Consider the following 26340-nt stretch of genomic DNA (forward strand, 5'->3'; position numbering starts at 1 on the left):
GTGTAATATAGAATATAGATTATATTTTTTTCTTCTAAAAATAAAAAAAGGACGATGGCTGTACCAGCTGACCACTTAAGTGATGGTTTTGTTAAAACCACTGAGATGGACTAGAATGCACACATATATAATTATATTCTTATCTATCTCAATGTTTAAAACGGAATTAGATTTTATATTATTTTATTTTATTATCACCATTCACCATCCTTTGATCTACATAGGTACAACAGTTGTGCGATTGTGTATAAATTGTCTAGCCTCTGATATAGTTCGTATTCTGATAAACGTCGTTATTATTATTATAATTTAGTCAAATATTGTTTTTTTTTGTTTTCAGGATTTATTAATTATATAATAAATGAGACTGAATCACGATCACGGATTAATTTACGGGATTAATATCGTATATTAATCCGTGATCACAATTTAAGAAATTATTATGTGATAATTCTTATCAATATATTGTAACATTTAACGGTGATAATTCTTATCATTTTTTTTCATTTTTTTTAGCAAAAATAACTATTGAGTAACTGGGTAAGTTGTAGGTACCTCGTTAACCAATAACTACTGTCAAGTAATTTCATTTGTGTCTAGTAGTTTGTACCTAACTTATTTAACTTCTTGGTTACTTACTGTTATCCTCTAAACTAAACCATAAATTTTAATTTACCTTATCAACTTTTCCCATACTATTTTGTGGATTAATTTCGCATCATGTGCAAAACATAAAGATATTAGTACTGTGAGATATGATAGAAATATATTCAATTTTCAAAGTATAGAAACTATCTGTTTTATACATCTGCCATGGACGAAGAACTTAACAGTGAATCTGAGAAGAGCTCCAGAGCTCCCGCTGAAAATAAAGAAAAAAGTATATGTTCAAGTCATAACTGATTTTTATTTATTATTTATTATCTAAAACATATCTATTTCATGTTTTTTCATAGTTGAGATACTATTGAAAGCAACTGGTAATGCACCAATTCTCAAAACAAAAAAATGGATGGTTGAAAAAGAAAAGACAGTAGCATCTATTAATGATTTCTTACGGAAACTATTAAAACTAGAACCATCTGATAGTTTGGTAAATATATTAAATATATTAGTTACATTAGTAAAACTATGTTTGTTTAAAAGTATGTCACATAAAAATGTATTATCATTAGATTTCTCTTTTTTAACAAAAAAACATAAGATTTACATAAATTGACAGTATAGTTCTGTGATAGAATAAAATGTGTGATAAATAATATTTATTTCACTTTTTATACTGAATATTAATATACTAGAATATTTAATGAAGTGGCAATATACTGTAGTATGTTTTACTTCATAATTGTCTTTTATTCGTGAAAAAATGTATTATTTTTGTAACTTTAGTATCAAAATTTCAACTTTTGCCATAGTACCACACAGTTATTTGAAATACCTAATTTCTAAACCTATTATGTATTTACATTGTTGTACTTTAAATCAATACTATGACTTTTTTATTTGAATGTAAATGCAGTTTTTGCCGCTGCTTCACTGCATGCATTATATCCATTCAATCACTTAAGGCAGTGGTTTTTAACCGGTGTTCTGCGGTGTTTCTGACTTGGTATAAGTGTTCCGCCAAAAAAATGTTTGGTTTCATTGTCTTAACATTTTGACTTTTATGGACTTTCAATACACAAAAGTATAAGACGTGTATAACAATATACTGTATAGTACTATAGTGTATAGAATCATTTTAGGTTAATATATTAAAAAATTAAAAAATGTAATATACTACTATTTTATTTTACGGTTGTGTTCCGCAAAAACTTTATAAAATGTGAAGTGTTCCGTCATTCTAAAAAGGTTAAGAACCACTGACTTAAGGTGACGCAGCAGCAAAAACTGACATGTGCACCAGACCTTAAACATTTTTTGGGTTGAAGATAAAGGGTTATACAAATATAATCAACATTTAGTTATGATTTCAAATAAAAAATTATTTATTATTATTAATAAATAATAAAACATAACAGGAGAAAAGATAATGACAATACATTTTAAAGTTTGATATTTGATGAGTTATTTTTCTGAAATATCTTAATTTATTACATATGCATTTATTTATTTATAGTTCATATATGTGAATCAAGCATTTGCGCCACCACCTGATCAGACAATGAAAAATTTATATGACTGTTACAACACAGATGGTCGGCTTATATTACATTATTGTAAAACCCAAGCTTGGGGATAAGATACTAAGATCATATTACATTTTGTTTCTTAGTAATCAAAAATGTTTTAATTTGTATTTATTTTAAGCTTTTGTACTTATAAAATTGTTTTTATTAATAAATATGTATAGTGTGTATATATAAAAAAAATACTACAATTATTTAAATCTGAATCTATTATACTCAATTGGTCCAAATTAAATATTGAAGTATTGTGTACTATCGTAAATTACTTATTATTTTGTATTACTGCAGCCTGCAGGTATAAATAATTTTATCTATTTAATTATTATATTTAAAAAAATACTTGTTATATATTATGTATTCCAGAATAAGCCAGAGTTATTAATGTCATTAATCTGTATGCAAGCTTCAAAGAGGAAGACTGAAACTTTACATATTGAGTATAGTGTATTAAAGTTTAAACTCCATTGTATAGAATATAGATTATAGGTTTCAACCAATATTTGTATATTGTCAGTGCCGGATTTAACCATTGTGCCGCTTTAAGCACTAAATAATTATAGTTAATCTAGTCTAAAAAATGTTATTAGAGCATACAATTATAGTTTTTTATTTTTTGCATAAAATTTTAATGATGAAAAATAAAAACATATAACTCTACGATTATGAAATTGGAAAACATAAAATATAAATATTACCACAATCCCATTGGTCTAAAAACATTTTATAATTAGTTTCATTTTATTTTAGTTTTAGTTACATACAATAGTAAAAATGTAATATTAAAAATTATTTGCCGCCCTTGAGAAATTGCCGCCCAAACTCCTAAGCACTAGCTTATAGTGTTTACTAGGAAATACGGCACTGTATACTGTATAAAGGCCCAGACGCCCAGTAACAGGTTTTTCAAATTTTTCGCAATTCTATAAAATTTGAATATTATATTTTATATTTTAATTGTAGCCTTAATTATTATACTATTCCACTAATCTACTACCTGATACCTATTTAAGAGGGGGATTGATGTAGAGTAAAAAAGAACAGTGTCCTAACTCCTAGTTGTTGTAGTTTTAAATGAGTCATAGAAAATAACGCGTTATTCCTATATATAGGTATAACTTCTCTGCCTCACTAGGGTTAGGATTAACAGGAATTGGCATGCATAGGGAGTGTTCGTGTTATGACGCACTTCTTGAGCCATAATATGGTATTATCATATATTGTAATATGAAATATGAATTAAAGGTTGGTTATTAATAGTTATATTTTAGGTATTACTTATGCATATATTTATTGCACATCTAAACTGTAAACACGAAAAATGCATGTTATATCGTACCTGTACTATTTAAACAAAAGAAGGTAGGTAGGTACTAGGTTGTGAGAAACTGTAAATGGTTGGATGTCACATCGTCATAATAGTTTCAAATTTCAATGTCATAAGGTCAGTGATTTTGTCTTGAAGAAAAATAATGTAAAAATGGCAAAATAATGTATTACTATTTTATGTTGGCCTATTATTAAGGCTATTATTGCTAGGCCCGAAGTTGCTAGAGGTAGGAGTTTGGATGTTTTAGAAGGTAGGTGATCATACCAACAGATATCCGTGAAACGAAAACATGAGTATTCACTGTCTAGGTTTAACTTTTACTACATCCAGGCTGCAAGACACGAGGTTCTACGATGTTCAGAATATGATTTTATGAATAAGCAGAGGACTACGGTTGATGCTGTTTCAAGCACCTCTGTTGGCGGCGATAAACATGTCATCGACGACCGATTGCAAGTGAACATTCTTCTCTCTCTCTTTGCTGAGTACGGCCTGGAGTGATTCAACCGTGGTCGGATCGGATCGGCTCCTCTCCACGATATCTAACAGATCACGTTTGTCCTTTTCAGCCGCCCTCAACCTGTCCTTGACCGCCGTCAACCGTGCCCGGAGTTCGCGCAACTCATGCGTCGCCATCACGCTGTGCAGACGCCGACCGCAACACGAGTTTCCGGTCACAGACGTCCTGTGCTCACGGTTCGCCGACAAAGCGTCCCGGACACGAGTAATGATCTCGACCAAGTCGCGTTTCTGCAAGACAGTAGGTACACCCGTGGCCTGCAGGTCACCGTCCAACATCCGGGACAGTTCGTCAACCGGACTGTCCGCGCTGGACACCGACTGTGCGATCAACCAGCGCAGCCGTTCCTTGTCCGCTTTCAGTCGATGCGTCTCCGCCCGAAGCCGCCCGTACATGATCAACAACTTCCCGGCAATTGAATTCAGTACCTCGTCGTCTGGCGACCGCCTGTCCCACACCCGGATGTCATTCACTCCGAGCATCGGAACTTCCGACTCTTTCGCCCCCCGCCCTACGATCGTTTCCTCATCGTTTTTGTCGTGTGTCTGCACTCGCACCCCGAACGCCTCATCCACGATCCGAGCCACCTGAATATCACATTCCGATGTAATACGGTATGATGCACAGGAAGAATTTTTTTTATAGATAATTTGTATGTAATATTCTATTAAAAACATGATTTTACAAAAAGTGTAAGTGAAAAGAATGTTTGATGGTGAATTTTTTTAGTTGGATTTAGGAAACAGAAAATAATTATTAATATAGACATTTCCTGGCTACTCCACTGACTATAGACTATAGTGGAAGTGGATATTATGTTATATATAGGATGGAATGGTGGATAGTTCTAAAAAAGCACATAATATGCAAGCACTAGTGCTTTTATTAACCTCCAAAAAGGTGGTCAGGTGGGTACCGCTCTGCCGTATTTTAGGTGTTATGTGGGTATCACTGTGACGCTGTAATAGATGTGTTAAATTTGAATTAAATGATATAAAACCATTGTAGGTACAAACAATGATTCTGAGCGAAACCTCTATTACAATGTATGTTTTAAATTTGTATGACATTATTGCTTTTAAAATAATTTATTTTACTATTAGTAATACGGTCGGCTGAATTAATTTTTGCGAAAACATTGAATTTTAAAATATTATTGTGTGCTTATAAAATATGATAATATAACTGTATAAGTACCTACTTTAAAAGTTGCAAGTACCACGAATAATATTTTAAAATGCAATAAAGTACCTAAAATCATTTAAACAACTAATTGCATTCAAATGTTTGTGGTTTTAATGAATTCTGTCAAAAATCAAAATGTTAATTTTAAATGATTATAAAAAAATCGTAAGTACCTATTTATCCTTAATATTTTTTAAATACTATTATAAAATTTACGAGGAACCTCTTAGTATTACTTTTTAAAGCTTTTTAACTGAAAATTTTTGATCAATATTTAGGTATCTAAAAAAACTTAAAAAAGTGAAACTCAAGCTTTCATAAAAAAATCACTGTCTACTTACTCTCAACTTTTTTTATAAACTTCACTTATAACAACTCACAAGGAACCTTGTATTAACATGTTCAAGTTTTTGACCTAGTAACAAATTTTTAATCTACAAAAGTTTATAAAAAACTAATAAAAATATAAAATATATTATGCCTAAAAGTAGCTCAAAAACAGTCAAAATATTTAGACTATCACATTAAGAGAAAATATCATGTTTAAACGATCATTTTTTTAGAGCTATAGGTACCAAAAACCAAAATCAATTTTATCAAAAACCGGCTCTGCATAAAAATCTCCGTTTTCCCTTAAATATTTTGGGGATTGTCCCGACACTTTTGACATTTACTTATAGAATTTTACATTTTGAACTTTAAAAAGTACCAACTAGATTCACTTTCTCATCAAAAAATATTTACTGAAGTAGAAAATCAAAGCAGCTACTTCTATCAACTACTTATCGTATATATTATATATATATATTATATATATATAATACATGTATTATATACATAAAAAAGAAAAACACTTAAATTAAAAATATTTGTATTATCAACTGCAGGTATATTCATTGCTTTGCTCAGAATCTGAAAAATATGTACTAAAAATGTTGATTTTAGTGGCTAATTAATAAATATTAAAATTAAATAGGTTTAATATTATAGTAAAATATAAAATAAGAATGATTTTAAGTACAGTAGAATCTCTATATTATCCAAACTAATTGGGACCGCACCTAGGTAATTCGAAAACGTGAAAGTTCGGACTCTGCAGAAAATTATACGTATATGACATATATATATAAATATATTTAATAAATGTACATGCATATAACGAAAATACATAGGTACATATAATATTATATGATATATTGTCATTCATAATTTATTATTATTAACATTGAATTATTGTATACATTAATTTATTATACATAATCACATGTCTACATGATTACGTGTACAAGCGCCACAATGATTAATGATGTTCAGATACGTGAATTGCATTTGATATTTATTCGGATAATCGATATTCCACTCTAAGTCACTAACCTAAGTCGTTACATGTATATACTCAAAGACCACTACGGTTGTGCGTGGAGGCTGTTACTCAAAAGCCTCCACCTAAATGGTACCTAAAATACAATTTATTATCTTCTTTTATAAAAGTTATATTTAAAAAGAAATGTGCAATAATAGCCAAAAAAAAAGAAATATGACTCAAGAAGCAAAAATTACCTGAATGGCTGAGTATGCAAAAATATGCAAAATAAAACTACAAATTTGGCTTTGCCATAACATGAAACCAATTGGTTTCACTAATATATAGCTGATTATAGTCGTGGATACGAAAAATGAGAACTGCCCGTCATGCGCCGAGCAGTAGATTTTTGGTAGTGGTTATGAAATCCTACAACAAAGGCATTTTGCCTCATTCTTAGGTCCTTACCTTAAAGAATTTAAAGAACATTTTTCGTGTTCGCGACTATAATATATAGTATAGTTTACCAAGCGTAGGTAATTTATTACGAAATAACTTACCTACCACTAGCTCAATATCTTCAAAGTATCTATTTTTTGGCTGAGTACTTTGTTTAGACATTTTTATACATTTTTTGTGCACTTTGATCACTTCTTTGATATTGTCTAGTAATACTTTTTGTTTAGCTTTATAAGTGTGAATTTTGGCTTGAAATAGCTTTTCCTGGATGTTATTGTCAATTTTTCGTTGACTTGTTTTTGATCGTATGGGATATGTGGTAAATTTATAATTGGACTTTTTTTTCCCATTTGACATTCGTAAGCTTTGAGTTTCCTTAATTTTGGTTGAAGTTTTTTAGTAGAAATAAAAATGTTTGTAGATCTTATTTATGTATGTAGCTATTGACAACACAAATATTAAAATTAAAGACTAAAATTTTCTAACTTATAAAGTACAATTCAAAACCAAATATTATGTAAGGAATGTATCACTTCATTCTGATTTCAAACCAAGTACGATTTACGAAACTGTATTCTGCAATTTTGTTATTCAACAGATTCCACTCAACAAAACAATGAAAACATCAAAAACTCCTCCGCGAAATAAAACTAGTCGATTAAATGCGAGAACAGGTCTGGAAATGCAGATATATCAAACAGATCTTCTTTGACAAAACGCCATAAGTTAAGTGGTCTAAACTGTGACATTTTCTACTCCCGTGTTTCAAAGTTTTATTAATATTAATTTGATATATAAAACTGGGTGTTAAAATGTACAGTGTTTAATACCTACAGATTGTAATAAGTAACGTAGGTATTCCATAAAAAAAAACGGGGAAAGTTGGTAAACGCTGTGCTACCTATAGCCTGCTAGCCTGGCGTCTGGTATCGAGTGTACCTCGGGGTTATTGAGTAAGTCACTGCGAAACGTATGTGATAAATCATTGCATACAAAGAACGATTCGTAAAGAAAATTGTCTGTTGGGTATACCTACTACTAAGTATATTTCCTTTATGCTAAGTGTTGATATTGCTATTAAAGAGCTGTGTGCGCTGGCACCCGCGTTTTGGAAAATTAGCTCAAAAACTACACCAGTACAAATATGTAACAATTATATTAAAATCTGTACGCATCCCTCCCCCTCCCGTCACTTGTCAATCAATGTTCTGTTTCACGTACGAAAATGATAACTTAAGACTTAACTATGTAACGTTTAAAGTGTCTACAATTAATACTTGTTGAATAACAATAAAATACCTAAAACCGTTTGAATGGAAATTTATATTTTACGTTTGAAAAGTACATTTCAAAATTTGAACCCCAAATATGATTTATTGAATTATTTGAATACGTATATTATAGTGTTTATCTAATATAAAAGAGAAATACCATTGAATTAAAAATAATATATATATTTTTTTATTAAATTGGCAATGTTTGTATTGATTTGGCCTTCATTTGGATAATTTTTCAAATGTTATAATTTATAACCTCTTTAATACTATAGTTTCAATTTACACTAATTTATTTTTTACTTTTTGTGTAAATCTAGCCTACACTAGTATTTACAACGAATACATTTAAGTCAAACTGACCCCGTTTACAGTTAAATTTCCTGGAAACTAAAAATAATTAATCTTAGTCCGTGATGTCTCTGACGTTAGAATATATTATATATACGCCGTAAACTTGCAACTATATTATATCAAACACTAGCTGGTAAGTGGATTAATTCCAAGCTGTTCCATGCGATACAGTTTTGTCATTCAAGATACCGAAGACAGCAAATACAGTTCATTATGGATTACCATAATGGCATAATAACGACATATAGTCGTTTTCGAAGGCGGTATAATAGGCGTATAATAATTTACATGAGGTAATATAATATGTCCTATATTACAGCGGTTCTCAACCTTTCTATATCCGCGTACCACCTACAGAATTTGAAAATTGTCATGTACCACTTGAACAAATAACGTTTATTTTGCTTTGTATGGAATTTTATTTTATTAGAAACTACAAAATGATGATTATATTAGTATTTAATGCATACAAAAAGAGGCATCTACAATTATTGTTTACATTATTATTATATCAGATAAGCCAAATAATATTTAATGTGAATAATATTCCATAATATCATTTTTTTTATGAATGGAGATTTTTTTAGTGCATTGCCCACGAGCTCTCTGCTTACCACAGCTTGAGAATCGTTGTCCGATATTACATAATGTTATTATGTGTTATTACTTTATTAGTAAGCATTTTTAAATATTAGAATCTTACAAATTATGATAATATAGCACAAATATAGATACAATATCAAAAAAAAAAATATTTAAAATGTTAAAAAATAAAAAAAATCATATTTGTGTTGGTATAATGTATACGGCATTAATTTTTGTTACTGTTTATTTGTATTATAACATGATTTGTAAAACTAATAATAATTTTGGTAGATACCTATATTTTTAATGGCAAAAGGATGAAAAAACATTTTTAACCGAACAACAAAAGGTTTAAATAGATTATAGATACCTAGTCCAAGGTCCGTTAAAATGGCAAGGGAAATGTTAATATAGCGTAGACGCGTAGTACTCACCACTACCTAGTTAAACATGATTTGATTTTCTTACATCAATTTTATTTTAATTGATTACTGACATCCGTTGTATGAAATCTGAAATGGGGGGAAAAAATATTTTTTAGTCCATATTGAATATGAGATTAAAACCAAGGTGAATCTGAGAATAACAAAAATTGCTCAAAAAGAGGGACTAAAGCCCCTTAGTCAACCTTGGTTGCGCCCTTTGCGTCGAAGGTCTGGGCACGCCTATGGTTGTTACCCGCATGACAACAAATATTATTATGTATTTTATGTGTACCCGCGTCATGACATGACGTGCGTATCAGTGTATAATGATATGTAAATAGCGTGTATAAATGCTAGTGAGTGCATTTTGTTGAGTGTGTAAATAGCGATAAAACAGTTTTGATTTCTTTACGCGTCTCGGCAGATACGCACATCGCATATCCCCCATAATTGTCTCTAATTACTCTTCATATTTATTCAATTCCATATTTTATTCAATTAAGCCGCGGTCATATAATGGTAGAATAACGTGATAGTTACAAGTATAGTGTCGCGAAAGAACCGTCATGCGTACAACTGTCACAGTACGAACTCTGTATTATTATGATAATTACAATCACACTATCAACTTGTTCACTCTCACACTATAATGCATGCATGACAGTTCTTTCACGACAGCATCTATCGCGTTTTTCTATCATCGGGTGACCGCGGCTTTAGGCCATATTGTTCTCTTATTTATATTTTAAAAACTACTCTCACAGCACAAGCTTTGCTTACCGAGGCTGCTGCTTTATTCTACACATAAATGACATTGTAATTTGCAATGTTTAAAAATTGTTAATGTTGCATTAGACTTATTATTATTATTATTATTATTACCATTTGTATTGTTATCATTTGTATGATAATAATTATTATTATTATTATAAGAATCACAGCTGGTCATGCTATGGTTTATGACTTACTAGTGACTACACCCGACGACCACGGCAAAAAATAACAGAAGACAAACATTTTGATAATTTAAAATTATGGGCATATATTATATGTTATTTTATACAATAATTTTAATCAGTTTACAATTAATAGTTATACATTTTTATTAATTTGTGACACAATTCATATATACACTATATCTTCTAAACTATACGTGTTGTGTATAATTACTAAACCCATAATTTGTTATTAACTATTTCTAACGTATTAAATGATTACTAAACTATAACGTAATATACTAATACACAATCAATAATTTACAATAGGTACCTACTACAATATAATATATTTTATGTTTATAAATCATTTTTGCTTTCGTTGACTTCAAAAAGTGAAAAACGAAACACAAATTAGTGATTAATAAATAACGGCTATGATAATTTTAAATACTTCTTAACAAACCTTTTTTAATAAAATATGTTCTTTCTTATTTGAATTTGAGCAACTTATATGTTTTATGTTTTAATATAAACGTAAGAATATGAAGTAATACAAAAAAATATATAAAAACAATGGGTTGCACATGCATACAAAATAATACATCATAAATGTGACTAGCTATGTAAACATAGTCGTTTGTAGATGATTCCCGACTATGTTTGATTTGTGTGAATGGTTTTTTTCACAATTATTCTGATTCCATAGATTACTTGTAAGTCCATAAATAGATACTCTCCTAGAATAAAATTACAATTTATAATTAAAATTTCTCTAATTTATGTAAATGACAATTTTACTTAATTATTATTAGGCTTTAATGTTTAATAGTTTTATAGAATTAATAATTTTTTTGTAATACGAGTGAGTATAAGTTTATTTTATTTATGCATAGAAAATTCTAAAGGTTTAAATAACTTTCTCTGTTAATATATATTTTTTAACACTACAGTTTTAGGTGCTTAATTATAATTCATAACTCATTTTAATAAAACTAAATATTTATTGTCGATACATAAAATACACATCATAATATATGTACCTAATTTAATGGCAGAACAGTAAATAAACTTTAATTAAATGCATTCAAATATTCGATACCTATGATAATAATTACTAAAAACAAAGAACATCGAGTAAAATTTTATAAATTATTAGTCAGAAATAACTAACAGTACATAATTATTATGTACAACTATTACAGTATAATAATAGTATCGATTATATGTAGGTTTATGCGGTTTCGGCATTTTGACAACCTTATAAAAGAAACGATTACGAAATTTGGTTAAAAATAATAGTAATAATGACCTGAACCATAAGCTAATAATATGTGGGTTGAAATATAAAAAAACGAAATAGAATGATACTAACAAATTGGTTAGCAATCGGATGTAAACTATGCATTTTGATTTAAAAGCATTTCCTATCACTGCGCACAGACACATTTAACTGAAGTAGATATATAGATACAACTTTGAGTCTTTAAATAACATGGACCCTAATAAACGACTTAAAAATATAATCCAAAGAAAATAATGACCTTATTTGAAATTGGGGTTTAAATTTTATACACAACTGCATGAATCACAATCAGTATCATATACCTAGTTTCTGGAATTTTTTTTTAAGAAAATCTACAATCTGTTATTCAGTATATCCAAGAAGTAAAAGAGATGACTGTACATAAACATATACATATCATAAAGGTAGGCTCAAGAAGCTCACGATGAGGGAAGCCTCCAGACAATATTTAAACATTTAAAAAAACCTTTAAATATTATTTTTTAGTGTCATTGTAGTCTGTAACTACCTACATCTATCTATTACATTTTAAAGATAATTTTTCATTTGTTAATTTATTATTGTTATATATGTTACATGTATTATTCACCTATACTGCCGTTATAAATTGACCTAAAGTTTAAAGTCCAGTTGAATTTTTTTCGACATTATTCTTTTTATTTCGTGGGAATTAATAACAGAGATGGTTATACTTACATCGTTGTTTCTGTAGCATGCTGAAAAACCGTTGGACGGTTTGCTTCAATCTGGCTTGGTCTTCCGCCGTCGAGTCGTCGTGGTACTTCAACGGAACGATTTCGTCAACATGTGACGGCGGCAGTGGAGCGCTTCGTTTTTTCGTTTTCGCCTCGTCGCCATTGCTGAAGTCCGCAGTGACCGATGGCGTTGACTGACCTATCGATCCCGATCCACCTCGCTTGGTATTGACCGCTTGACTAACGCGTTTGTACGATGGCTGAGCCATCCGCTCGTCCACGCCCGAACCCAAGTCACGTTGGTCATCGTTGAGACTCTCCTGTGAAAAGGACGTCTGCTGCAGCTGTTGGCCAGAGATCGCGGCCAGCTGTTGGCCCAACTCTTGGCTGTTGGCCGGCTGCTGGAAGTCGAAGTTCTGCAGCCCTCCGCCGAAACCGTGACCCGCGGTCTGTTCGGCGCTGCCTCCGTTCGACGGGTAACCGAGGTTCGGCGCCTGTTGACCGAGGTTCGGTGCCTGATATCCGAGGTTCGACGCCTGGAAACCGGGATTCTGTGCCTGGAAACCTGGATTTTGTGCCTGAAAACCGGGATTCTGTGCCTGGAAACCGAGGTTCTGTGCCTGAAAACCGGGGTTTTGTGCCTGGTAACCTAGGTTCGGCGCCTGGTAACCAATGTCCGGTGCCTGGTAACCGGGGCTCAAGTCCGGCGAGTATTCTTCAGATAGAACGTCCGATTGAAATCTGTTTGGAAACGGTTTTTGAAATCCAAAACCTTGCTGTGGAGTCTTAAAACTTGAAGGATTGAATGCACCTGCACCCAGTTGCTGTGACGGCCGTTGGCCGATCGCCTGCTGTGAGCTGGCCGTGCTTTGAGACGTCACCAGATTACCGGCTGCCGGTACGTTCTGCACAGGCATTTTGATCGGTTTGAAGATCAACAATCCAGCGTGAACCGAATCCTTGTCGACTGCACAAAAACACAAGTTAAGTACAAACCAGTATAATACATATATAACGAGTTGAAAATAATACAAATTTCAACTATCGTTTATACGTCCGACTCGGCCATGCCAGGTTTTTGACGATCCACGTCTTATAATGTAACTATAATATATATGTCTACGAAACCCGAATCGGTGTCGTACGTTTAAGCATGTTTACTTTCCGTGTACGTGACTCCGCCGTATACTCACTCATCACGTACAAAACAGCCAAATTGTAGAAAGTATTACTGACTACTTGCTACACGAGGAAGTGTGCCTACGGGGCCCTCCGCTTGTATTTAACAACACAATAATGCAATATTTCACTTTTTTGTCAACCGACTCAACATATGGGTGTACAAAAAATGTTCTTAATGGTGAATTCTAAGTACGAAATATTATAATTTAAAGTTTTTGTAGTTTAAATAATAAAACAAAATGTATGGCTAATAGGTACTATAATACTTTATATCGGAATCATTACGTTAGGTAGGTATAGTGCGTGAATATTGAAAATGGATTTCGTTACAAAGATAAATGGATACATTTTAATTTAAAAGTGTAAAGTTAAAGAAGATTCTAGTATCTACTTAAATTTCTTATGCATTCCTATTTATTTTACTAAATGATAAATGTATATTTTAGAGAATATTTTGTTATTAATAACAAATAATAATGTATTCAATTTGTATGTTTATAGCACATATTCAAATAATCCTGTTTAACTACTGTAGCCTATATTCACTTTTCATTTATATATGTTTTAATTAATATCATCATAATTTGATAACTGGTCGACGAGTGGGCAATATTTAAATTTATCATCACGAGCCTATTATGTATCAAGACTTTCGAGTTTCTGATTTCGGTTGTGCGATGAGAATACGAATTATATAACCCATTTGCATGGGTTATTTAATATTTCTGTTTATAGTTGAACTTATATTTTCATACTGGTCAATTCGGATTTTTAAAAATAAATGTCATGTAGGCACAATATTCATGTTGGAATTTTAAAGTCAATTAAATTAAATTATCATAAACCTCTCCCTGGTGGGTTTTATAAAGTATGCTTACTTAACAGTTAATACATAAGTTATAGGTATCAATATCTTAATACATATTTTCGCATTCCAAAAAAAAATCCATTTATCACTACCAAATTGCCAACTGAAAAAATCCATCAACTGGTAAATTAAAAACCGTCTCCCTGTTCTATTTTTTTCTATCATTTCTAATTCAGTTATAGAAGTACTTATACATAAATGTGTTACTTGATTAAACAGTTTGCAGTAGTTGTTATAACGGTTAAGCCGAATAATATTTTCAGGTTTTAAGTCGTTAATATTAATATTAGTGTTCCTGTTCTATCAATACTGATAACTAGGTAGTTAAAACGGATTAAGGATCTTGGTTTATTACTTGTCAATTCTGCCGATTCTGGTGTGAAGCCCTGCTATAAACTATTCTGAGAATTATTGAAAAAAGATTCTTAACCATTTAAGTATGATATATAATATTCACCAAAGAATTATTTTGTACTTACATGCACTTTGCACTTGTTTGACAGTTGATTCCTGTGCATTCTGCACTACTGCTCTTTTTGCTGTGAAGCCGTTACCTCCGTATCCACCGTAACCCGCACCACTGTCATATCCGGTTTGTGGCACCCCGAATCCTGTCTGGTAACTAGGAGGCGCGACTTGGTACGAGTTGCTGGGGTACGCGTTGCTCTGGTATGCATTGCCCTGGTACACGTTGCTCGGATACCCTTGTCCTTGGTATCCAAACGCAGTAGCAGCTCCGTAGCCTGTAAATCGGAAGTGTATACTCTGAAATACTGTATAGAAGAAGTACAACTATCAGCGAAGTATATTTACTGGTTGGATGGTGGATTGGCGTGACAGGCAGGTGGTTGAATAGGCCCACGGAGGAATGTACGTCTAGTTGTGGTTCATGGTGGACGTCAAACGCGTGAGTCGCAATGGTTTTGCCAAAGTTCGAAATCGCTTCACCTTTGGTCTGCATCAGCTTACCTTTGGCTACGACCGCGTGCCCTTTAGCCTTGATCAGTTGTCCCTTGAGAGCAATCACTCCACCCGTTATCGCTTTAGCCGCTTGAAACACCGACGACATGATCGCTTTTTTAACGCCCCATAAGTTGAACGATTTTGTGTGATAAGACTAAAATGCAATATACATTCGTGTTCTTTCGTAAATAAATATTAATACATAAACGACTATCGTTAATAAATCTTATCAGTTGACGTAAGGCACGTACAACTGATTTGATATTTATAAAGTTTACAAATATGTCATACCAGTGGTTCTTCGAAATGTTCTGGATAATTGTCAAAATGACCAATAGATTTACCCGACGACGTGCCGGTTATTGAGCTAAGTAATCCAAATTTTTTCTTCAATAGTGATGAAAATATGTTCCCGGACCTCTTGGTTCTCGAGTCGTCTCTATCGGTTTTCGACTCGTCAATTTCTACGTTTTCGAGAGGGTCCAGTGACGTGGCTCTCGTTACATAACCGTTAAGGGCTAAAATGACAATTGTCAACGCGAAGACCTGTAAAAAAAAATAACGTCATAATAACAACGCAGTTGATTTTTTGCAATGACGAAGTGTGTGTAACAAATCGCAGAACTAATTTCATAAAATTTTAAGAACAACGAACGACTCATACTTAGAGTTACGAAACATTTTTAATGTCTTAAAGCGTGATTAGTAAGTTATGTGATGATAAGTTTAACTGTTATTATTATATCTATTATTATTCTGTATGGTAGGAGAAAGTTTGGATTCGGTTAATATTGTTATTACAGAACCCGTTTATCCTGATATTGCTAGTTCCGGTCATCTTGAAATGAAAGTAATATGTTACCTCATTTAGACACTGCTTACATAGGTATATATATATGATATTATGGGATATTTATTATAACATTCATCGCACGCGTACTAAATTAACATATTGAATGTAATTCAGCTTAATAATTTTTAAAAGTACCTAGTTGTACATTTGTTGTTATCTTTATGAATTATGACTGTTAGCTACATATAAAATAGTAAATAGTTACATTATATACATTGTAAATTGTCATTAGACAGCACTCTACTATACCATGGTATTACGTGGCGGTGAATGATTATACTGCGACTAATTATTGTACGTATTCAAAGATACAATTCAAATCGATTACATTTATACGGTTATTGTTTTTGCAACATCGTAATATTATTATTAAAACCTATTTCGATTTCGTTTTGCTTACTCGCCGGATCATTAATCAAAAAGTTTTTTGTTTCGATCAGCTACCCCCAAGATCATTGATTATATTATATGTTTTGAATAATACAAAATATGTATTTTGTGAGCAATCGATTAAAGAATTACTAAAATAATGTTTATGTTGCAACTAACATATCACAACAAAATACGGTACCAAAAATTGGTATTTCCATCAAAACGAATACTTTTGCTTGAACATGTATAACACGCTTTGATTCAACAAATGGGTATGTGAAGATATGTGTCATATTAACGATCTCATACGAAAATTCATTCATAAAATACTCCACAAAACTGAAATAAGTAACACCAGTAAGCCAGTAATAGATTAAAACGAGCCTCACTTAGCTATTGTCTTAAGACAGTTAATTAATACTTAAAATAGTATAGGTATTGTTATAGTAAAATATAAATAATTAATTTGTATTTTATTAAAATTATTTATTTATTGTTTTAATGTTTTAACATAATAACATATTTATTATAAGTATGTAAAAATAATATTATTGCAAATAATTAAAAAGTAATTATTTATTAGTAAGTACTTAAAGGTTACAGGTCAAGTATACAACTTAAAATGAAAATTTACTTTGGGCTTTAAGTTCTATCAAAATTATAATAGTATAACATTTTTTTGGATAAAAAAGTTTTTCTAAGGAAAACTATCATTTTTTGAAAGGAAATACAAATAAAATATGTTTTAACCACATGCTATACAACACTATTCTTTATTATTTCTAAAAAAATATATAATATTTATAGTAATATTAATAAATGATAGATGAGATTATTTTTTGAAGAGAGTTTGGACATGTGGAAGTGAAAGGTATAAATTCAATTTTACCTTTAAATAATTCAAATAGTTCTTATCATAAAGTTTACTATTCCTTGTAGCCTTGAAGTAAAAATATACGAGCCTAATATAAGTATATTTAGATACAGTTGTATATTAATATTTAATTATTGTCGTACACGTAGTTTTTTTAGATTTCCCCAGAAGTAAGATTCCTAGTTGTAAATTGTAATATAAAAGTTTGTATTTATTTTTATTCCGTGATCGGAACCGGTTTCAAGTATAGTTGCTTATTTGATATTTTAGTTGCGTAACGCAGACACTATTATAGTTGACCCTTACCGACCCAGACCTTGCTTTCTTCGTTTCACAGTAAATATTTATTATTTTGTCATCTGTAGTGAAATTGTCTTGGCATTTAACGAAAGTTAATATGACAAAAATTGTTTTGTTTTTAATTAATTAATAGTAATTATAATGTAAAGCTTTTTAGTAAGTCTAAATCAGTCATTCATAAAAAGCCATAAACAGTTACCTAGTCAATGTTTCCGAGATATATTTTAGAGGTGTAAGCCGATAGATGATAATTAAAATAATAACTAATTAACTTTTAATACAATTAATTACTCTATTATAATTTAGAATGTATTTGACGAATTTATTCCCCCCAAATTTTCAGTTTTCAGTTTGTGCGTTTGCTGTGAATCAAATATTATCCGTGTAATTGATAGCATGGGTGTAAAAAAGCTGTAAACCTACATGTACAGTTATATAATGAGCGATTATGTTATGTGTTTATTTACGGAGAAAGATGTTCACGAATATTACCAAAAATAATAAGGAGTTTCGAGTAATCGAGAAACGTCTGTAAAAAAGTAATAATAACACAATATTCAATACTTCCTTCCTATTGACGTCACGAATCGAAGTGGGAAACGCTTTCATTTCGGATTCCGGAATGGGTGGTACTAGAATTGCACACAACTACACAAGTAGGGACCTGTATATTATTATGAAGCGGAGAGTATGATAAAACATATTATTTTCTAAGTATAAATAATTTATTAGTTTCAAATTACGTTATTTAAACCAATATTTTCGTGTGGTATAAACATAAAACGTGTTACGAGGCCTATACAACTTTTGCCACAGTCTACATTTTCCAAACACATTTTTCAATACTTATTAGGTAATATATATTACTCAACATCCACCCAATGTATAATACACTAAAAGAATATGCAAAATACGGCCACCAATCATCCTATATTTTTTGTTGGTTTTGTACTGAACTCGATCGTTGAATTATTCAAAATGTTTACTTGTGTTTTATAACTTATTCAATATGTTATAATATATATTCTTTTTTAACACGCTATTTAGTTAAATACGTATCTGGCTAACAGGGAAGTACAACAAAATATTAATTAATTATAGTATGTTAAAAATTCCATACACCGTTGCCTATGTAATTTTACGTCATGTTATGAAAAAATCAACTACTTTCATCCTAATCATAATAATATAACGATAGGCGCTATGGACCGAATTTAATGAATTAATAGAACTATGTAATACATTATGAAATTCATGGTTGAAAAGCTATATTTGAATAGTTGTATTTTACAGTCATTAATTTTGTTGTACTTATCACTATCTTTGTAGTAATAAAATAATGTACATGTTATGGAATATCTTGATTTTGATGATTTTTTTCACAATACAGGTGTTTAAATTGCTGATAAATGTATAATTTATAATAAATTATAATATTCATATTTTCATTTGTTTTTGTAACATTGTGTTTATATTAGATTAATTTATACATTTAAACTATTTTTAAATAAGTAATTTATTTGCTTATATCAGAAATTATCTACTTGTTTTTTACAGATTTTCTGGAATGTGGAATCCGTTCTAACCTCTGTGAAACTCGGACAGATGATGACAAAGTGTTTAACTGTAATTTGTACATTGTATGTTAGGCATAATGGAGTGAATGTTTTTGATATTCGTGTGAGGTCCTCGTGTGAACATTTCTGAGCCTATTTGTCACTTTTTCTTTACAATTTAAACGAATTTGGTTTGACCAGAGCTTACCGAAGTGTTTTATTTCTCTTAATTGGTATTTATAGGTATTATTGTTGTTAATGCAGTCGATTATATTTATTTATAAAATAAGATCTTTCACTTATATTGTTCATACTTAATATTATATTAATAACATAATACTTTTTATTTTTATTTCATTTAACACTCAGCAACAACGGTTATTTGAATTTCCAAAAAATATAACAAAATATATACAATAATTAGTTTTAAAATGTGTTTATTAATTTTTACGAGATGATGAAGTCGACTACTGATTTTGTTGAGTAAGGGGAATTTCTGATACCATGAAACTAATATTATAAAATATTCATAACTACCTAAAAGTGAATATTTCTTATAATAAATTAAAGTAATACACTTGTTTGTTTCTGTTTATTTATTTATATATACATATATAATATATATATATATAAGTACACGGGCGTGTGCCCTACTGGAACTAATTGCTATTAAAAAAATAATAACAGTGATATGAACAAATTTTATTTTTCAAATGATTATTTGCACTTTGCTGGTCAAACACAGTATAGTTTTATTGGTTCAATAATAGTACCTGTATTATTTTCTAAAGATAAATAGAAATTAATATTGTTTTTTGGGTTTCAAGGTTTTCTGTTTTAATTAGTATATTTTGTTTTAATACATAATGCATTTAATATTATTTTAATGTCTTGGGTTAAATGTATCATTTCAAATAGTACAAATGAAAACCATGATAAATTATGTTATCATATAGACCCTATTATATAATATTCGAGTGTGAATATTTTTAAATAAATCAAAGTCATTCCGAATAAGACGAACAGTACTATCTAATATATTTATATATTTTTATTTCAAGAATATTATGTCATCTAGATTTAAAAATATTTAATTTTTAATTGAATATTTTATCCAGTTAAATCTACATAGGGGATTAAGTTTTATTAGTCAAATATCCTGGTTTTACGTAATTCTTCCTATTTTTCTCTACACTTAATTTATTTATTCGTTACGTTCAGATGTTCAATGATTATAATGTTCGAGTTAAATGTTAAATCCGTATACGATATGAGTGAATAATCTAATTAATTCACAGAACAAATTACGTATTTAAAAAAAACCCATGCAAATCTTGTGCTGCGTCATTTTTTATTTACTCGACCGTAAAGCTCCTTAAATTATATGCTGATGTGTATGTTGGGACATCGACAATTACTTTATTGTAACATATTTTTTAAAACATTAAAAACGTATTGTTATACATAGTCTTTACTATTTCCTTGCGCAACAAAAGTAGGTAAAATATTTATTTGGTTCTAAGTATTGTGAAATGTTGAATACAATCGTACAGGCAGTTTAAACCAGTTTACCTTTGCTGCGCCTTCAACAGGACCAATTTTGTATATTTGGTAAAAAATCAAACACTAACGGTAAAAATGTGATTTGGAAATAATACACACTCGTGGTCTCGTCGGGTAACTATAAATTAGAGCCGCGGGATCAGATATTTAAATAATTAGATGTGTCCTTGAAGTAAACTCTAGAGTTCGAAGAAAGTCCATTTTTCAGTATTACCCCAGGCAATTTTACTTGTTTTAGCCAATCACTCAAATAATTTTGCTGTAGATAGTTACATTACCAAATTTTAAATTAGTTTAGTAGTGATAACTAATTAGTGAAAAAAAACCTTGTGCGATAGTTGTGAGCAAGCAAGTGAGCAATTGTGTATTTACGACGGGTGATATCGCATGGGTGAACTGTAGGTATAGACATATTATATATATTCGTAATCTAATGTAAAAATAATAGTTACATTATTATGTAAAATATATTATTATTATTGTAAGAATCAATTGTAAAACAATGCTTATAATATTGCGTTGCTATTAACTTGAAGTAGTTAGGTACAATACATATACAATATATATTTTTTTTTTTACACTAAGTTCTCTCTTCCCACCAAGAGGAAATAAAAAATATTAACAGAGTTGTACATAAAATCTTCTAAATGGTTTACTGGTTTACTACTCTTCCGTAGATTAAATTGAATTAACATCGTAATCGCATGGTTTAATAGGTTTATTTTATATTATTCAACAAACGCAAACGAAATAAATGTGTCACTTTCTCAACACATTTAATAAAACATTAAACATAATAATGTATTATTAATATATATTATAATATAGATAGTAATATTTAAAAAAATATATACTCGAATACTAATTTACAATGATATTTATAAAAGCATTATAAGATATTAAGACGCAAGTAAATTGAAACAACCAAATTTATCACATACGTATTTATTATGTTCCATTCAGCAAAAAAATTAATTAATTTAATATGAACTAAAATATTCATTTATAAATATTCTTTTTTCCAACAGTTTTCCTTTTTTTAAAAAAAAAAAAAAACCGCTTTGATCATGTTAAGGGAGTTAAATAGAAGTTACAAGTCTGTAGATATGAATACTCTGTCGATGTGATAATAGGTAATTGCACGGCCGGATTGACAATCACAATTAATTATTTATATCATCACAATACATTTTATCGTGCCCAATGCGAGACATAAAAAATACGTCTGTCCGCAGTCGCGTGAAATCATTAGACAACGACCTTCGTAGGTCGAACCTACGTTCGATGATCTCTACATCGCAGTCTATCGAATTTCAGCCGTGGCTACCATTATACCCTATTATAGGTCGCCAAGTGCCAACATTTTTAGAAAGAGATGGTTTGTGTAATACAATGAGACCTATGTACTTCAGGTGTATGCTTCTTTTTCTAAAAATGTCTTTATCCTTGTTGTTGAACTATTCTCTATTTCTTGTTATTAATGGTTATATATGGTACCAACGTTTTAGGCTATCTTGTCCTAACGATAGCTGATCTCTCTCTCTCTCTCTCTCTCTCTCTCTATTATCAGTCTTTTTCTTAATAGGTCTATGCATATTAGGACTCGTTCTATGATACTGTCGAGTACAACGGTATATTTGATATTCTATGGTATTCCGCCGGAAAATCACTAACCGACGATGCACTTGTAAAAAAAGACACGAATGACGATCACTGTCTTTGACGCATAAAATAGATCAATGTTGATGACTGTTGACGACCGCGGGTTTGACGAAAAAATCGATAGGTGCGTATTAAAATCACTCGGTGTGTAGAGCCAATATCGCGGGTGAGCCGTTCATGCTTTCTAAACGCACAAGCTGAGTGTAAGGCACTATCGTCGATATAATAAGTATAATATTATTATATTAACCAATTATGCTACCCAACAATCGCTTACTGGTCGAGCTTCAACGACGGCTCGCGCCCGGCGAATTCTGCTACCGTCGGATAAGTACCTATATATTAAAGGAAAGGTACCATCTCGACAGCTACTGCAGGACATTCTTCGCTGACCCAAACACAGATCCAGACATCGGTCGGAAACTTTCAAAGCTCAACGTTTAATTTTTTTTCCAAATTTTGTTTTAAAAGCTATGTTTTTATGTCCATAGCATGAACAGTTGGACCACAATATAGTTATGACTTATGACCCTCATAAGCTGGAGTAGTTATGACAAATTGCTATTAGCCTCTGGCATCGTATCCTTTGGTGAATACTATTTAGCCAGGTAAGTACTTAAAATATCATGATATCATTAAGATAGCACATTATACGTCTATGAGGTCATAATTTTATAATCACATAGGTGTTTTAATTAGTTATTAAATATGCACGTAGATTCTGGTGGTTCTAGTGTGGAATTATAAATTAGAGTAGGTATATCTATACTATATAAGCTAATTGACAATTAAATTATTGTTTCCAGTTATAACTCTCGTTATATTAACATCATATCTAGACATTTATTGTGGAGCATCGTAATAGGTAATTAGTATTTATTTTTAATTTACTAGATTTTGCATACCTATAAACCGCTTATTTTATGTAAACTGTTACATTATAAAAAAAATACAATTTTTTTCTTAATTATAAAATATTCAATACGATATTGAACTATATAATTTTGTCATAGAAATCGTACTTTCAAATTCACACAGACTAGGTAATTATTAATAACACAGCGCCTTAGTTAAATGAAATACACCGGTTTAAAGTCAGTATACCTACTATAGTGAATTGAAATAAAAAATAAACCTGATAAATGATGACCGAAACAGTGATAATTATATTATTTCTAATTCATTTCAGAGAAACGCAGTACACACGTTTTTGTTTTAAATTACGATTTATATTTTTGCGTTGAGAATATTTCGTTTGCACTTGAGCAAATATTATATCGAACCGTAAGTTTTAACATACAATATACATGTAAAATGTGTAAGTGGTCACATTTGTAATAATTAGGACATTTTTCGCAATGTTTCATGCGTCAAACGACTCTAAATAGGTACCTCATATACCTGGTATCTTTATCCACGTCGTTTGTGCTGTTGCCGATGCAGAAAAGACAATCGCTCATTCAACAGTTATATCTATTATTTTTATCACTGCTATCGTTATTATTACTATTGTATTCAGTTTTTTAATGTTATTTTTTTTATATAGCGCATGCGATGTTTATTGCCGTTACAACTGACTTTCACCTTCGGACGTCTACACTGCCGCAGGTTGATGTTTTGGCGGCAAAAATATGACTATGTATGAATGCATAAAATATAGACATTTCACATACGTACCTTTACCTATTTCGTTGGATAATTTATATTTTCCATATTTTTGAAGATCAATAAGGTTATTTTTTTTAAGTAGTTACCTATTACGATTCACAGTCATACCAACATTAATTGATTCGATTTTAAGACTAGACCGTTATAAAAAACTAATTATAAACACAACGCAATAGCAACATCAATAATAATAGTACCAATGTTAACACTCGTATCGTATTCGGACCATAAGTCAAATCAATAATTGAAAAAAATAATTCCGTGGAATACAATTTATCATAATATTAGGTATAATAATATGTAGGTACACATCCTACAGTCAAATGTTTAGCACTTGTGTCGAGAATAAAAATGACAATAAGTTTCTTAACGAAATCGTGTAATTAATAATAGCCGCGATTCGCGAAAGTAAATATACAATGGTTCATGATTTCATGAAGATGATGCCGCATCAATTATTCAGTAATACAGCTGTAATGGTGAAAGCATTATGCAAGACTAATGTGACACTAATTAGTAGGTAAATATCATTTTTCTTAATTAAATATTTTCAATTTTAAATAAATATTAGCTATTATATTATTTGTGAAAACTTTTACTGTAGGAAGGAAACAAATCTGAATATTTTTTTGTTGTTATTAATTATAAGACCCTCAACTACGCGTATCCATTGAGAAAACTGAATAATTTAGAATACAAGTACAACACTTGAATGACAAAAAAATGAAAATAGTAATTACCTAATGGATTTTTTTTATCAATATTTCATATCAGAAGCTTTAGAATGTATGTATTCAGTATACACGTTCAAACATGTTTTAATGAATTTTTTTACCGTTTGTAGATAGAACATATAAATTAAAAAAACTAATTTTAATGAAACATTTTTTTATGAAAATATCAAAAATGTTAATACGATTTCTATATGAATAAATTGAACACCGTCTTGATACTTAATATAATATTGCATAAATATAGGGTGATACTACTAATTCCAATATAATAATTTAATTTAATTTATCGATACTTAACTGAACCATATTTTCCTAAATTAAAATGCAATTAATATAAATTGTCTATAATGTTGATTGAAAATAAATCGTCAAAGGTAACATTATATGCTAGGTTATAGGCTTATTTATTAGATTTATAGACAATTTAAATTTAAACAGCTGATATTCTTAGAATGTAAAATTACCTTAATTTAGTTGAACTATAGACAATAATTCTGATGGTGTACTACCCTACCACAGTATCACTGTATACGGCTATAAAACAATAATGACATTTTCATGGGCATAGTCAATTAAAGTACTAACCATAAATTATTGAAATTTCAAGTACAAGTTAATGACTAATCAATATTGGTGAGAATATATTATATTTGTGAAAAATATAACAGGAACCATAATAGACAATATTCTAGGGATTAAAATTACTAATACTAACAATAAGTTTAAAAGTTTAATATAGGTATTTGTTTTTAGTCTAAATGAAGATTGTTAATTTGTATCAATACAATTAAAAATAATAACATTTCAAACGATAAATATTATGAGTGTATGGTAACGGCTTAAAATTGAATTAAATCAATTCCGAACAACCACCATTATATATATTAATGGAAAATAAAAATATTGAGTGAGAAAAAAAATCGTATAAACATACCTTCATTTTAACAATTGAACATCAATAGCACAGTACTTATATTTATAAGTTATAACAACAACAATAACCACAACAACAACAATAACTACCAAATCGGCGGCCCCGTATTAAAAAATTAAATATTTCCACCGGTAGAAAATAATATTTTATAATATAAATTAATAAGCACTCTCACTATATCACTCGCGCGGGAAGCACTTGCACTCTCACGAGCTCCGTACGTCATACAGCGCTTGGTATCATCACATGAGGCT

General features: G+C 30.3%; 3 protein-coding genes across 3 annotated transcripts; 1 reads left to right on the forward strand and 2 right to left on the reverse strand.

Annotated features, from left to right (window-relative positions):
• Positions 1-500: 500 nt before the first annotated feature.
• On the forward strand, positions 501-2792 carry LOC111040394 (ubiquitin-like protein ATG12). Its single transcript, XM_022324302.1, has 3 exons — positions 501-880; positions 957-1093; positions 2120-2792. Exons 1-3 carry the CDS (start codon positions 814-816, stop codon positions 2240-2242), a joined length of 327 nt encoding a protein of 108 aa, XP_022179994.1. The 5' UTR covers positions 501-813; the 3' UTR covers positions 2243-2792.
• Positions 2793-3741: 949 nt separating this feature from the next.
• Positions 3742-8836, reverse strand: LOC111040420. The gene is made up of 3 exons (XM_022324345.1): positions 8801-8836; positions 7089-7358; positions 3742-4623 (listed from the first exon to the last, which is right to left on the reverse strand). Exons 1-3 carry the CDS (start codon positions 8834-8836, stop codon positions 3922-3924), a joined length of 1008 nt encoding a protein of 335 aa, XP_022180037.1. The 3' UTR covers positions 3742-3921.
• Positions 8837-11244: 2408 nt separating this feature from the next.
• Positions 11245-26340, reverse strand: LOC111040416 (glutenin, high molecular weight subunit PW212). The gene is made up of 6 exons (XM_022324341.1): positions 26087-26340; positions 15862-16116; positions 15421-15724; positions 15087-15350; positions 12559-13524; positions 11245-11296 (listed from the first exon to the last, which is right to left on the reverse strand). Coding segments are annotated over exons 1-6 (1797 nt in total). The 5' UTR covers positions 26093-26340; the 3' UTR covers positions 11245-11294.

This window comes from Myzus persicae, unplaced genomic scaffold (assembly GCF_001856785.1).
Source record: "Myzus persicae strain clone G006 unplaced genomic scaffold, MPER_G0061.0, whole genome shotgun sequence".
NCBI classification, from domain to species: Eukaryota; Metazoa; Arthropoda; class Insecta; order Hemiptera; family Aphididae; genus Myzus; species Myzus persicae.